This window comes from Jaculus jaculus, chromosome 14 (assembly GCF_020740685.1).
Source record: "Jaculus jaculus isolate mJacJac1 chromosome 14, mJacJac1.mat.Y.cur, whole genome shotgun sequence".
Taxonomy (NCBI): domain Eukaryota; kingdom Metazoa; phylum Chordata; class Mammalia; order Rodentia; family Dipodidae; genus Jaculus; species Jaculus jaculus.
The window spans coordinates 54,308,206-54,324,681 of record NC_059115.1 but is presented as its reverse complement, the minus strand read 5'-3'; the positions used below and the strand labels follow the sequence as shown (position 1 = coordinate 54,324,681).

Sequence of the window (16,476 nt, the reverse complement as noted above, 5' to 3'; positions counted from 1 at the left end):
CTAACAGGTGTTTAAGAACCTTCATGGATTAATCTTGTTTGTCATTAACTTTCATCAGGCAAGTAACTGTGGCCATGTTGCCCTCTATGTGGATGTTTATCAGTTCTCTTTCTTAGAGTTAAGATTACATAAGAATAGATTAGAACAGTGCCTGGTATTTATTATTGACTTAGTTTGAGGCAGGGTTATGCATAGGTAATAAAGCATAACCAATATCTCTCATTAGAACAAAACCTGACCAAAGTGAAAGGAGGAACCCCAGTGATTGCATCTATAATTTGTACTATTTTCTTGTACAGGACCAACAAATTACATAAACTTCAAGACTCAGTAATCGTTATCTGCTATTATTATACCTAGAAGGTAGGTTTCTGCCTTTCCTTGGCTCTTACACTATTCCCACATTTCCATTTAACACAAAATGGTTGCAAGCTAGATTTGCAAGAAAATCAAAGAATCCTGTTGCCTATGGTTTGACAATTAGAATGAATGAATATATATATGCGCATATATATATATGTGCGCATATATATATATATATGTGCATATGTATATGTAAATTGAACCAAGTTCCAAACAAAAATACTATAGGATTCTAGGGAAGAAAATCTTGAATGACTGCATAAAAAAAGGCTTTATGAACAAACATTTGGGATGGACCCAAAGAGCCAGGTGTGGTGGGTTATGGCTGTAATCCCAGCACTTGGGTGGCTCAGGTAAGCAAATCATGATACACAGGTCAGTCTGGGTTACATAAAAGGACTGTAACTCAAAAGAAAGAAACGGAAAGAAAGAAAACTGAGATTAGCCAGTTGTGGTGGCACATGCCTTTAATCCTAGCACTTTGGAGGCAGAGGTAAGAGGATCCATGAGAATTTAAGGCCACTCAGTGGGAAAAAGAGAAATATGAGATGGACTCAAAGGCAGACTTTCAGTTACCAGTTGTATGGACGTTAAGACAAACCATTAATAAGAGGCCTGGGATTATTGTTTAACTACTATTTGGGGGACCTACTCCCTTAATCAGTGATTAAAAAAAAAAAGAAATAGGGGTTTATGGGCAGGGGAGATGACTCAGTGGTTAAAGGTGCTTGCTGGCAAAGCCTGCCAGCTTCATTTTGATTCCTTGGTCCTCATGTTAAGCCAGATGCACAAAGTGGCACACGCATCTGGGGTTAATTTGCAGTGATAGGAGGCCCTGGAGTACACATACATGTGCGCGCTTGCTCGTGCTCTCAATCTCTCTCTCTGCTCTCAAGTAAGATAAATAAATAGATTTTAGGGATGGAGAGATGGCTTAGCAATTAAGGTACATGCCTGTGAAGTCTAAGCACCCAAGTTCAATTCTCCAGGTCCCACGTAAGCCAGATGCACATGCATCTGGAATTCGTTTTCAGTGGCTAGAGGCCCTGGTGTGCCCATTCTCCCTCCCTCTCTCACTCTGTCTCTAATAAATAAATAAATGAAAAACAAAAAGAAATGGATTTTATAAGTACTTCTGTAAAAAAAAAATGATGCTCTTAAAGAAGAGAAAAACTTTTGGACTAACATATTTCTAATATAAATTTCTAAACCCTTCTTTCCAGATCCACTCCATTTTCTAAGAGAAGAAATAAAACAAATTGGTACTGAGACTTAACTATATAACTCAACAGAAGGAAAGGAGTTCTATCTCATGTTTAAATTATCAGGTAAATACAAACAATTCAAAATATTTTACCCGTTATGTTTAAAACCATGTATCATTCCCAGTGTCAGTATGTATACTCAATATGTAATATGATGTGCCCCTGATGCGGCTGTAGTTCATGGTGAAACACATGCCTAGCAAGCATGATGATGGGTTTGATCCCCAGCACTACCCAAAACAAAACAATGCTCTCTCAAGTAAAAGCTCCAGAACACATCACATAAAACTATAAATTCTTCAGCTGGAGAGATGGCTTAGCAGATAAGGTACTTGCCTGAAAAGCCAAAGGACCCAGGTTCAATTACCCAGGACCCACATAAGCCAGATGCACAAGGTGGTGCATACTTCTGGAGTTCGTTTGCAGCAGCTGAATTCCCTGGCTTCCCATTCTCTCTCTCTTCGCCCCCCCTCTCTCTCTCTCAAATTAAAATTAAATTAAAAAAAACTATAAATTCTTAAATTGATGTAAATTTCCTTCACAGCATACATTATTCCTGATGATATACAGAACAGTCAAAACTGAAATTATATCCCTTTTATAATTATAATCCATTACTACATTTCTACAGGTTTAAATATAAAAGAGATAGTCTTCCTTAAAAAAAAAAAAAAAAAAATCCAGACAGGGCCTTACTACATAGCCAGGTTAGAGGCTCTCCTGGAACTTGCAATCCTGCAATTAGTCCTACCTCAGTCTCCTGGGAGCTGGGAATACAGGTATGTGTAGCTGTGCTTGTCTCCCATATTTTGACCCTCAGTGTGCTCTGTATACACTAGATAACCAGGGCAGGTGACTTTCCCACAGATCACTCTAATCCCCCATTCCTCAAAGAGGTGATAATAAGTCAAAAATATAGCTTGTTTTATTAAGCATTTAAGATCAGCACAATACTAACCCAGCAGTCAGTTTCCTATCAAATGAGAAAGTAATGAAACTATATTAGTATTACTGAGAAGCAAAGAACCATTTCATAACTATTCTCTCTTGCAAACCTATTTTGCAAAGTGCTCAATAGTTTCCTAAACAATAAGATACATACAAATAAGAACTGGGGAGCTTCACTTATGGAAAGCAATCTGCTGAAATTTCAAGAAGGATCACATTATCAATACACAATATAATTTTCTGCTACGCAAATAAAAAGTTAACACTTGGGAGCCTTGCATTTGACATACTTTCATGCCTTTCCCAGGCCTTTTGTCATTAGCCTTTGGAAGACATTATAAAAACCTAATCTCAATTTCACAAATGATTCTACTACGAATACTGAAAGCAGAGTGATTTCTTAATCGCCAGTATTTGCACATGACTTGGTATCTTATGACCAGCTTGTTGAGGGAGCAGCTCCAGCTCCCCGTCTTCCAGTGAATTGCTAGCTCTAGCCATTTCTTAAAGTTTAACAGGAAGGGGCAAGGAAGTCAGAAAGGCGAAATGAGTCTTCACATAGCATACACACACACACACACACACACACACACACACACACACACAACCATGTACTACCAAAAACCACACACTTTCCTACAAATGTCTAGCCAGCTAAAATTTTGAAAAGATTTTAAAAATACATTAGAAGTGAAGTGTCTAGACCCCTGACTGCACAAATATCTTATTATAAAATAACACTTTCCCTGGGGTCGGTTCCAAGCTACTATTTATACTTTTTAAACCCATGGCATGCCAAATAAACAGGGGTGGGGGGAAGAGTAGGAAAGTGCTGCATACACTCTCTAAGCCGAAGATCACTACCGCCTCATAGCTCACTACCTCTCATTTCAGAACCAAACCGAGTCAGCTGGCTTGCCTAAAATTACAGCCGCATGAGTAGAAAGCCCCAACCGTATTCTGGTGGTCAACTGCACCCTTATCTCGTTTGAAAGGACGCTGTGAAACAATCCCCCCCCTTACACACACACACCCAGTACTTTGAACACCAGTGCTGCCCAACCCAGATTCCTACACACGGGACAGCTGCGCCTCGGGTCCCAAAGTCACACCACAGACACCTTGCCTTCCAAACTAGATCCTGGCTTAAATTAACACGCTTTGCCAGATCTTCGGTGTGCAGGACAGTCCCGTCCCCAATCCTGGCCCAAGCAGTCCCGGGCATCACCATCCGTGCCCGCACGCCCACCCCCTTTTCCCTCCCGGTACATTCCGCAGCCCCCGCCCAGGGACGCTCAGTGCCTCCCGCCCAGCCCCACCCCATCCCCAGTGCCCAGAGAGCCGCTCCTCTCGCCTGGCGGCAGGTGAGTGTGGACCACCGGGGTCCTTGCTCGACCCCGCGGGGGCTTGGTGGCGGTGGCGGACGGACACACTCACCTTGCTGAGGACCCCGCAGCGTTCCACCGGCGGCCCGGACTCGGTCTCCGGGTCCTCCTCGGAGCCCGACGAGTTCCAGCTCTGGTTATCCGACATGGAGGCGCGAGAGCCGAGCAGGAGATCGGCCCCCGCTCCGTGAGCTGCGCCGGCGGAGGCGCCCGGTCCCTGGGGTGAAGGGTCAGGGGATGGCAAAGCGAAGAGTGCCCGCTCCGGTGCGTAGTGCGCGGGGGCAGAACGGCAGGAGGCACCGAGCGCGTCCACCGCGACGCCGCCGCCGCCGCCTGACACCGAGCGGAGCGGGGAAAGCAGGACGAGCGGCGAAGGCGAGCCTGTCCTCTCCCCGCCGTCGGCCGTGACCCGGGCGCCGCCAACCCGAGCTCGGCTCCCCCTCCCTTGAACGCCGACCTCGGTCACGGAAGCAAACGCGCAGGACCGGGGAAGAGAAAAACCCGAGAGCACGGGACTCCGGTCCACTCACAGCTCCGCTACGGCCGCCATCTTCCTGCCTGGCCCACTATTTACCGTCCCCTCCCCTTCTGCGCTCCGCTCCCCTTCGTCCTCCCATTCTCCCCACCCGACACCCCGCCCCGTCCTCCCTCCCTCCCGCCCCCCCTCCCCTCCCCTCCGGGCGTCTGACGAGGAACCCTACCTCCTGCCCTCCCGGGTGACGACGGGTAGGGAAGTAGGAGGGGCGGGAAGAAGACAGGGCGGGGAGAGAGAAGCCGCCGCGCTGCATGCCGGGAGCGACGCGGCTCCGCCCGGCGCGCGGCCTTCTGGGAGTTGTAGTCGAGATCCTAGGCTAACTGGGATGTGTGTGTGTGTGTGTGTGTGTGTCCCCGCGCGCGCCTTGGGGGACCGTGTGACACACGCCTTCTTGGCTTCGTTTGACAGTTGCGTGGCCGGTCTCTCCAGCTCGGCTTCTTACCCCTCGCCTAGCGTGTTTGTGACGAAGCCTTCGGAACTTACGGGCTCCGGGACGAGAGAGAATTCTCAGGGTGAGAGGACGTCGGCGGTCGTCTTCCCTGGCTGCTTTCCGGAAAACAGAGATGTGAACATCTCTGGTGACATGCCTGGGCAGGAAATGGAAAGGAGCTTTGCCACCTCGATCATAGGCTCTAGAGGTTGGGAGTTTGTGGCCCGGGAGGAGGGGGGACACCCCCCCAACCCTCATAACATCTAACGAATTAGTCCTTCGGGATTTATAAAAACTTCATACTTGAAATTTCCCGCCACTGAAGGAAGAATTCCTGTGGTCTCTCCTCACAAGCAAGCACTTTTCATTGTTAGATTTCTAGAAAAAATATTTTTTGTTGGGGGGAGCGTTCATGAGGTTGCCAAAGAATAAATGTTACCAGAAGAATTGTGAAAGTAAAATAGAGATGTTTGAAATTAAAGTCAGGGTGTTTGACGATAACCTGGAATTTTCTTAGTTGTGAATAATCGCTCTGTGAAGCCCATGTTAGCCATCTCTTCCTTTCCCAAAAGATGGGAACGCTTGGATAGAAACTTTCTAGCATAAGAAGACCAAGATGCAAGTTTTGTTGATTAATGAGAAATTAGGTAATAGGTAGCCAGTTGTGTTTTAAGATTGAAATTAGGGGAGAGCAACAGATTTCATCAGTCTTCTTACAAACACTATAGATAACTTCTATGAGAACTTGAACTGATAACTTTGGTTCTTTCATCTGATTTTATATCTTGATAATTGCCAACAATAAATTCTTTGTTAAATTGTAGACAGAATATCTGCTTGCCACCTGAATGGAAAAGTAAGAGAAAATCTTTGAGTTTGAGGATAAAGGCAATGTCTGGAAGTAACTCTGATAGCAGTGGAAGAGGTCTACTTTGATCTTTAGGACAAAATAAAATGAATAAGAAGTGTCTCTGAGAAGTACCTGTGATTATCTTTCATTCCCATAAATTGACATTTATATGGAATTATGACAGTACATAGTGGAAAGACATTCAGAGGAAGAAAATTTAAGAGGTGAAGCTATTGAAAATACTTTGTCAAGATGTTAAGACATAATCTCAAGGTTGTCACTCAGTAAGAAAAGGCTGGAGAGATAGTTTAGGTGCTTGCCTACATAGCCTACAAAGCTTGCTTACAAAATGTTTGACTCTCCAGGTCCCACATGAGCAGAGGCAAGGTGATGAAAGGTCGCACATGCACAGTAGGTGGTATGCATTTCTGAGGTTCAGTTACAGTGGCTGGAGACCCTGGTGCACCATTTCTCTCTCACTCTGGCTCTCAGTCTTGCTCTCTTGCATTAGGAAGAAAAAAAAAAAAAAGGCAGAGGTAGGAGGATTGCTGTGAGTTCGAGGCCACCCTGAGACTACATAGTGAATTCCAGGTCAGCCTGAGCTAAAGTGAGACACTACCTTGGAGGGAAAAAAAATATAAAGAAAAACCCACTTATTATTGAATTACAAAAAGTACGCCTTTATAGTGTTGAGTTCTTTTGCTTTGTGATCATCCAGTATAGACTAACCTGTTTCTGATTCTTTTTAAGTACTAGGTTTCAAAAATCATCATTCTTAAGTGAATGATTGTGAAGTACTGAGAAATTAACCTCACGATGCAATTTAAGAATCAGAAACAAGATACCTATTTATTTTTTGTGTGTACCTCTGTGTGTCTGTGTGCATGCTTGTCTGTATGTATGTGGATGCATACATGTATGTGGGTGCACTTACCCCCTGTATGTGCATGTGGAAGGCCAAAGCTGAAGTTCAATCTCTTCCTCAATCACTCTCCATCTTACTTTTTTTTTTTGTTTGTTTGTTTTTTGAGGCATGATCTCACTCTAGCTCAAGCTGACCTGGAATTCACTATATAGTCTCAGGTTGACCTCAAACACTGCAATCCTCCTACTTTTGCCTTCCCAGATCTGAGATTAAAGGCACACACAACCATGACCAGGTCTACCTTACTTTTTAAGATAGGGTTTCAATGAATCCTTGAGCTTAGGATTCAGCTCCACAAACCAGCCAGCAACCCTCTGGAATGCTTTTATCTCCCCTTCTGTGCTGGGGGTATAAGCACACACTAGTGGCTGGCATTTCTGTGGGTGCTGGGGATTCAGGTAAGGTCCTGAAGTGTGCATGGCAAGCACTTCACTCATTGACCCATCTCCCCAGCCCCTATGTTTATTTTTAAGTTAAACTTTCTATTGTATTTTATGTTGTCCTAGTTTTAGGTAATTATAACTATGGTCACTAAGGTGTCAGTAGGAAACCGTTTCGTTGTATTTAGTATTAATATATAAGAAATTGCCTTTTTAAAAAAAGGTTCTTGCAGGCTGGGTAGGTGGTTCAGTAGTTAAGGCACTTGCCTGCAAAGCCTAATGACCCAGGTTGATTCTCCAGTACCCACTTAAAGCCAGATGCACAAAGTAGTTCATGTAAATGGAGTTGAAGTTCGTATGCAGTGGCTAGAGGCCCTGGCATATCCATTTTCATTCTTGCTCTTCCCTAGAAAACAAATAAATATAAGTTAAAAAAAAAAAAGCAGTTGGTTTTCCCTATGCAGACATGCCACTATTGTACCCATTCAGTCACTTGGCCTGACTAACCAAATGAAAGGCTTGTAGTGTCCACTGTTTACCACTGATGACTTCTCTCTTCCTGTTGTAGTCAGATTTGCATTGCTGGTAGAAATCACCTGACCAAGAGTAGCTTGTGAGACAAAGGGGTTTATTTTGGCTTACAGCCTCGAGGGGGAAGCTCCATGATGGCAGGAAAAAGACGACATAAGCAGGGGGTGGACATCGCCCCCTGGCCCACATAAGGTGGACAACAGGAACAGGAGAGTGTGCCAAACACTGGCAAGGGGAAACTGGCTATAACACCCATAAGCCCGCCCCCAACAATACACTCCCTCCAGGAGGCATTAATTTCCAAATCTCCACCAGCTGGGAACCTAGCATTCAGAACACCTAAGTTTATGGGGGACACCTGAATCAAACCACCACATTCTGCCCCTGGCCTCCATTAACTGATATCCATACATGATGTAAAATACAATGCATTCAGTCCAACGGTAAAAGTCCCCATAGTTTTTATCAATTCCAGTGTTCAAACATCCCCATAATCCAAGGTCTTTTAACTGAGTCATAATACCAAAAAATATCCCCACAATGGCACAGAATAAACATTTACACAGCAAAAGATGGCATTGGACATAGCAAAGAAATACTCAAGCAGTACGTGATTTATACAGGGTAAATACCGAACTCTGTAGCTCCAAATCCAACAACTCTAGTTAGTGAGAAACCTCCCAGTTCGATAATTCTAACCAGCAACAAGTCTCTGGACTTCCAGTTCCACCCCTCCAACTAGGCTACTCACAGTCCTGGAAAGCTTCATCTGGGGCCAGCAGCTCTCTGTGGCAGCCATCTCATGGTCCTGGCATCTCCACTGGGTCTCCACTGCAAGCCACAGTTCATACTCATGGCCCCATGGGGTCTCCGTGCAGGCAACCAGCAAAACCTGCTTCACGCTATCCATGGCCATTTCCAAAACACAAGACCCTGTTGCAAACTCAATGACCCTCTCTTTCCTGCATTTCTTATACTCCACAATACCAGGTAGGGTGCCAATTTGTTAATCCAGGAGGGAATAAAGCTGACTTTGAAGAACAGGACACTCCTTGAACACTCAGGCCCCTTCAAAAGAGTCTATATTCTTCCTGTTGCCCCAGTGCAGGTCAGCTAGCCCAGTCTCAAAGGTTGTAATCTCTCAAACAATTTGCAGGTCAGTGGATAGTTTAGGCCCAAAGATCTTTTTTTTTTTTTTTTTTTCTGTGCCATATCCCTCTGCTTGCACCAATTCATTTCTATGCAAAGCAACACTGCAAGCTTCTCAGGACACGGGCATAACTACAAGCTTTTCATATAAACTGCCTCTAGCCCAGTCCAAGCAAAGCTCTTTCCCTCACCCTCCTAAGCCAAAACTCACAGTCCATAGTTCTTACTTCATTCAGGTCTTTTTCAACTCTGGCTATAATAGTCCATCAAGCTGTACTTACAGCACTGCAAGGCATCTCTTAGGCCAAGGTTTCAAATCCTTCCACATTCCTCTTGAAAATCAGCTCCAAAAGGCCAAAGCCATGCAGTCAGGTGTTTAGAAGCAATCCCACTCCTTGGTACCACTTTACTGTTGCAGTCAGGTTCGCAAGGCTGGTAGAAATCCCCCAACCAAGAGCAGCTTTTGGGAAAAACAGGTTTATTTTGGCTTATGGGCTTGAGGAGGAAGCTCTGTGATGGCAGGGAAAATGACATGAGCAGAGGTGGACATCATTCCCGGCCAATGTAAGGTGGACCATAGCAACAGGAGAGTGTGCTAAACACTGGAAAGGGGAAATTGGCTATAACACCCATAAGCCCATCCCCAACAATACACTCCCTCCAAGAGGTGTTAATTCCCAAATCTCCATCAGCTGGGAACCTAGCATACAAAACACCTAAGTTTATGGGGGACACCTGAATCAAACCACCACATTCCCATAGTGTAGCATGTAATGTAGTTTTTTCTAGCTTTCTGTCAGCTGGTCTACAGGGAGGAGGTTTTCAGCTCAGCTCCAGCTTGATTTCTCAGTGATCTTCCAGCCCACTCATGTGGAGTCTTCAGCAATAGGGTCTTACCATATATTCCTGGTGGGAAACCAAGAGTCTTTGCAATGGTCTGTAATGTTTTGGGGGCATCAGGAACCTCCCTGGCCAACAACTCACTGGAAGGTATCCCATCTTTGGCACTGACATTTTTCTAGTAATAGTCTATGGCTTCTGGGTGTGCCATTATCTAAAAAAAGTAGGTTTCCATATGGCTTATTTATAACATCTTGAATTTTGCTTAACCCTCACCCTTCTTTTACTCAATCTCTTCCCATGACTTCACTTAGGCCATTCCACTCTCCAGTAGTCTGTTCATCTACTTACATATTTACAATACCAATCCATTAAGTCCTCCCCTCTCCTTCCTACCTTATAGCCCCTGTCTAGCTAACTGGCCTTTGCTACCAATTTTTACTCCAGCTCACATACAAGTCTAAATTTTTGTAGCTAGGATACACATATGAGAGAGAACATACAGCATTAGGCTTTCTCGGCCTGGGTTACCTCAGTGTAATCCTTTCCAGATGCATCCATTTCCCTGAAAATTTTGTTTTTCTTTACCACCGAATAGAACTCCACTGTATAAATGAGCCACATCTTCATTATCCACTCATCAGTTGAGAAACACCTAGGCTGATTCCATTTCCTAGCTATTGTGAATAGAGCGGCTGTTTGTTTGTTTTTTGAGGTAGGGTCTCACTCGAGTCCAGGCTAACCTGGAATTTACTATGTCTCAGGCTGGCTTCGAACTTACAGTGATCCTCCTACCTCTGCCTTCCAAGGGCTGGGATTAAAGGTGTGTGCCACCACGCCCAGCCACTGATATGCTTTTTCCGTATCTTTGCTTCCAACTGAATTTCAGAGTAGTTGGTCCAGTTGCTTGAATTGGGAATGTACTTCAGGTGTGAAGGAATTACCATTCTATAATATTGTTTACACTGTCCCTATACTTTAAATATGTGACCTGCTTATTTCTTAGAAGTCATATCAGTTGAACATTTTTGTTCCCATTTTAAAGGATAATGAAAGTGGAGCATAAGAAAGCTCAGTAACCCATCCAATGTCACATGGCTAGTAAGTGGCCGAGTTAAGATTTGAACCGGAGATCATAAAACCACTTTTCTTGGCTTCAGCATACCTCTAAAAGTAGAAGGAATCTTAGCCATTATACTCTTAATGCATCTAGTGATTTTAACATTTAAAAAAAGTTTTTTGCATGTCACTTTATACCTATACTGTTTTTTTTTTTTTAAATTATTCTTTGGTTTTGCAAGGGAGTGTCTCACTCTAGCCCAGGCTAACCTGAAACTCACTCTAGTTCCAAGTTGGCCTTAAACTCACAATGATCCTCTCACCTCTGCCTCCCAAGTGCTAGGACTAAAGGCATGTGCCACAATGTCAGGCCCAGTGTCAGTTCCGTAGAGTTCTTTATTTCTGTTGTTTCTGGAATTTTTTATGAAGAAACTTAGCCATGGAGTTCTTTGGCATTTCTGTCTCTTTATTCTTCCTCCACACCTACCTCTTTCTCTAGCAGGAGCATCATTCAATTAGAGTCTCAAAGCCTCCTTGTGCCTTTCATTTTCACCTCCAAGACCCAGAAGTCAAAATCCTCAGACATGTTGACAATGAAAATGTTTACAGTTTCAGTGATCAACACGTAGAGAGTTGAGGGTCATTATAGCCGGCAAGGGTGTCCCAAGGTGAAACTGAAAACATGGTCTAATTTTTTATATAAAACTTCTGTTAGCCAGAATAAACTGCTATGACAAAAATACCACAGACTGGAGAGTTCTGGTCTCTCCTGTTCTTTTTTTGTTTGGTTTGGTTTGGTTTGGTTTTTTTTTGTTTGTTTGTTTGTCTTGGTTTTTCAAGGTAGGGTCTTACTCTAGCCTCGGCTGACCTGGAATTCATTGTCTAGTCTCCAGGTGGCTTCATACTCATGGTGATCTTCCTACTTCTGCCTCCCAAGTGCTGGGGTTAAAGGTGTGCGCCACCATGCCCAGCTGGTCTCTCCTGTTCTTATAAGGACAGTAGTCCTATAACCTTTCCCATTGCAATGCCATTTAACCTTGAGTTAAGCAGTCCCTTGTAAGTAACCTTCCAATCTAGCTGTTCATTATAAGATTGGTCTCCTTTCCAAATTGAACCACACTTAGTTAATAATTATAGTGGTTTTTTTTTTTTTTTTTAAGGTAGATTCTCACTGTAGCCCAGGCTGACCTGGAACTCACTCTGTAGCTCTAGGCTGGCCTCCAATCCTCCTACCTCTGCCTCCCGAGTACCGGGGTTAAAGGTGTGCATTACCACACCCAGCTAAAATATTAGATATCTTTATAAGATACATAATTTTGTAAACTTTACAACAGAGATGTTAATCCATGAAATAAAAGTATTAATCTATATGAATAGCAGCAGTCTGACAGGACAGCCAGGCCATATGGTGGTCCATGCTTACAATCCCACTCCTCAAGAGTATCAGGCAGGAGTGTGGACTAAAGGCTAGGCTGGTCTATATAGTAAGAGCCTGTTAAACCACACACACACAAAAAAAATCAAACAAAAACAAACACTTGGACTGCAGAGATGGCTTAGCAGTTATGGCGCTTGCCTGTGAAGCCTAAGAACCCAGGTTCAATTCCCCAGGACCAACGTAAGCCAGATGCACAAGGTAGCTCATGTGTCTGGAGTTTGTTTGCAGTAGCTAGGGGCTCTGATGCACCCATTGTCTCTCAAATAAATTATAATTAGTAATAATAATAATTTCTTAAAATAAACACTGAAAAAACCTCTGAAGAGAATGCAACATGTTAATACTATAGCTATATTGTTTGCTCTTTTTTAAAAACTGACTTATTTATTTATTTATTTGAGAGAGAGAGAGAAAGAGGCAGAAAAAGAGACAATGTGTGTGCCAGGGCCTCCAGCCACTGCAAACGAACTCCAGGTGCATGTGCCACTTTCTGCATCTGGCTCTTTGTGAGTATTAGGTAATTAAACCCTGGTCTTTAAGCTTTGTAGGCAAGTGCCTTAACCACTGAACCATCTCTCTAGCTCCAAAACCTGTTATTTTGCTTCCTTTTTTTTCAAGGTAGGGTTTCACTCTAGCCCAGGTTGACCTGGAACTCACTTTATAGTCCCAGGCTGGTCTCAAACTCACAGTGATCCTCTGATCTCTGCCTTCCCAGTGCTGGAATTAAAGGTGGGCACCACCACACCTGGCTAGTCTGATCTTTTTTGATGACTGTAATAATTGTCTAGGCCATGATATTGTGGACCATTTGAATTTCCTTTTGTCTGTCATATTGTATGGGAAACACCCCCAAATATCTTGATGGGTATAAGTATGGATGTGTTTGTACTAAAGAGTTCTTAATACCTCTTCGTAGTCTTGTAAATTAATGTTAACTTAGGGTTGTTGATGTTCTTGTTTCTCTCCTCATTTTCTCCTTCACAAGTGAGAAAAGTGATTACTACAGCAGTTCTTTCTCCAACCTACTGAAATCTGTTTTTCATACTTAGGGTCTTGTTTGTTATTTTTGTTTTGTTTTTTGTTTTCTGAGAAAGGGTTTACTCTTCAGCCTCAGGCTAGACCAGAACTCTTAGCAATCCTCCTGCTTCAGCCTTCCTAAATGGTGAGATTACAAATGTGGGCCACCATACCTGGTTGCCCATTCTTCATGTTCTGATACATATTATGTCATAAATGTTAGCTGAAAAGGATTATATGAAGTATCCCAATTTTAGATATGTCAAAATGTGTCCTTTTGAGAATTATATAAATGTACATATTATATCACATAGCTTTGTGCCTTCTGCCTTTTTATTTACTTGTGTCTGTGCATGCATGTGTCTGGATGCCCCAAGGTCTCTTGCCTTTACAAATGAATATAGCCCAGCTTTACATGTATGCTCAGGGAATTGAAACCAGGCCAGTAGGCTTTCTAAGCAAGTGCCTTTAACTGATGAGCCACCTCTCAAGCCCCGTGCATATTTTTTTAATTTTTAAAATTTATTTATATGAAGGAGGGAAAGAGGCTGAGTGAGAGGGAGAGAGAGAGAGAGAAAGAATGGGCACACCAGGTCTTCCAGCCAATGCAAATGAACTACAAATGCATGCACCTGAAATGTAAACTGCACCGTGAAATGTAAAGGCAATATATAATACGTGGCAGAGAGCTTCAGATTGCTGGGATGAACCTCCAAACCAAGCAGAGTTTTGGAGGAGGGGATTTATTTGAAGCTTACAGATCCAAGAGAAGTTCCATCATGGCAGAAGAAGCTGGTCTGCTTCAGAAAGCAAGCAAGCACTCTTCAGGAATCCCAGGCAGAACTTAGGCACTTTGTATATCTTTAGACTGGAATTCCAAATCCACCCCCATACATTAGGGCTGGACCCTAGGATCTACCCAGTGGCACGTCCAACAAGGTGACTGCTGATCTAAATGACAGACTTTAATAAACTCCTGTATCTATTGGGGGGGTATCAGATGCATTTGGCTTATGTGGGTCCCGGAGGAATTGAACAGAGATCCTTTGGCTTTAGAGGCAAGTGCCTTAACCACTAAATCATCTCTCCAGCCCCTTCCCCCCATGCATTTTTTAAATTTAAGAGTCTACTGTAAACATCTACTTCATGTCATTGTTTTTTGTTTTGTTTTTGTTTTTCAAGGTAGGGTCGCACTCTAGCTCAGGCTGACCTGGAATTCACTGTGTAGTCTCAGGGTGGTCTTGAACCCAAACTCACAGTGATCCTCCTACCTGTGCCTCCCAAATGCTGGGGTTAAAGGCTTGTGCCACCACACCCAGCTAGTTGTTTGTTGTTTTTTTTTTTTCCGAGGTAGGGTCTCTCTCTAGCCCAGGCTGACCTGGAATTCACTATGGAGTCTCAGGGTGGCCTCAAACTCACGCAGTCCTCCTACCTCTGCCTCCCGAGTGGTGGGATTAAAGGTGTGCGCCACCACGCCCGGCTGTTTTCTGTTTTTCAAAGTAGGGTCTCACTCTAGCCACAGTGACCTGGAATTCACTGTGTAGTCTCAGGGTGGCCTCAAACTCATAACAATCCTCCTACCTCTGCCTCTTGAATGCTGGTATTAAAGGTGTGCACCACCACACCCGGCATTTTTTTAAATTTCATTATTTATTTATTTATTTATTTGAGAGAGATTCAGAGGGGAGGCAGATAGAGAATGGGTGCACCAGGGCCTTCAGCATCATGTAAACGAACTCCAAACAAGTGTCACCTTGTACATCTGTCTTAAGTGGGTCCTGGGGAATCCAACCTGTATCCTTTTGGCTTTGCAGGCAAGCTCCTTAGCCACTAAGCCCTTAACCTCCAGCCCTCATTGTTGGTTTTATTTAACCTATTTCCCCTTTTCCCCATGGCACTGTTTTTAATTACATAGGATCTTCTTTCAATTGGACAAAAACACTTTCATGTGTTGCTATTATAAAAATGCTTTTAGGGGTTTGGGAGATGGCTCAGTGGCTAGAGGCTCTTGCTTGCAAAGCCTGCTGGCCTGGATTTACTTCCCCAATATCCATGTAAAGTCAGATGCACAAAATGACACATACATCTGGAGTTTGTGTGGAGTGGTAAGAGGTCCTGGTATGCTCTCTCTTTCTATTTCTGTCTCTAAATAAATAAATAAAATTATTTTTAAAATGCTTTTATAAGGATCATCAGTTTATATTTGTGTACTTGTCTGAGTCTTTTCAGGGTAAAATTTCAGTAATGGCCTACTAAGATAAATTCTCAATTTTATCATGTGGTAGTTTGAATGGATACCCCCCAATAGATACAGGAGTTTATTAAAGTTTGTCATTTAGATCAGCAGTCACCTTGTTGGATGTGCCACTGGGTGGATCCTAGGGTCCAGCCCTAAGGTATGGGGGTGGATTTGGAATTCCAGTCTAAAGATATACAAAGTGCCTAAGTTCTGCCTGGGATTCCTGAAGAGTGCTTGCTTGCTTTCTGAAGCAGACCAGCTTCTTCTGCCATGATAGAACTTCTCTTGGATCTGTAAGCTTCAAATAAATCCCCTCCTCCAAAACTCTGCTTGGTTTGGAGGTTCATCCCAGCAATCTGAAGCTCTCTGCCACGTATTATATATTGCCTTTACATTTCACGGTGCAGTATTACAAAATTGCCCTCAATAAAGATTGTAAGATTCTACTCCCGAGTAGTATTTCTGAGTCTTCCTGCCTTGCTGCATGACAAGGAATCTGGTAGAGCAGCATCTGAATTGTACTGAGGTTGTGGTGGGAATTTATGACTTCAGAATCAACCACGTGATCATATCAAGAGTGTTAGTCAAACAGTTGATTGTAGTTGAACAATTATTATGTACTTATATTATTTTTCTAGTTAAGGCTCTTTTTTAAAAATATATTTTATATTTATTTATTTGATATAGAGAGAGGCAGAGAGAGAGAGAGAGAGAATGGGCCCGCCAGGGCCTCTAACCACTGCAGACGAACTCCAGATGCCTGTTCCTCCTTGCGCAACTGGCTAACATGGGTCCTGAGGAATTGAACCTGGCACGTTTGGCTTTGCAGGCAAATGCCTTAACCATTAAGCCATCCCTCCAGCCCTAGTTAAGGCTCTTTTGATCAAAGGAGGCAGAAACACATTCAAAGTATTATAAATATGAGAGTGTTGACTTCAGAGATTAGAATCCAGGTGGTCTTGCATATATTGGACACTTAACATGAGGTCTTGGCTTGTTACTGTGCATCTCTGGGGCCTCGTCATGTCTCTCACCTCTTGAGTTCTAGTGTTATCTTTCTTTCTCTCTTAATTCTCAACTTACATGTTTGTCTAGCCTTGCTTTCTACCCCTCAGTTTCTGG

General features: G+C 43.4%; 2 protein-coding genes across 5 annotated transcripts in view; one reads left to right on the top strand and one right to left on the bottom strand.

Annotated features, from left to right (window-relative positions):
* Cert1 (ceramide transporter 1) overlaps positions 1-4,544 on the bottom strand; it is a 118,086-nt gene extending 113,542 nt beyond the window's left edge. The window contains exon 1 of one of the 2 annotated variants that reach the window (XM_004651531.2): positions 4,014-4,544. In XM_004651531.2, the coding sequence (XP_004651588.1) occupies positions 4,014-4,109 (96 nt within the window). In that variant the 5' untranslated portion in view covers positions 4,110-4,544. The remainder of the gene's footprint in view (positions 1-4,013) is intronic. The other variant, XM_004651532.3, reaches the window with a different exon arrangement.
* Positions 4,545-4,760: 216 nt separating this feature from the next.
* Positions 4,761-16,476, top strand: part of Polk (DNA polymerase kappa) — a 90,048-nt gene continuing 78,332 nt past the window's right edge. For all 3 annotated transcript variants that reach the window (XM_045133236.1, XM_045133237.1, XM_045133235.1), the window contains exon 1: positions 4,761-5,008. The gene's annotated coding sequence lies outside the window, so the exon portion shown is untranslated. The remainder of the gene's footprint in view (positions 5,009-16,476) is intronic.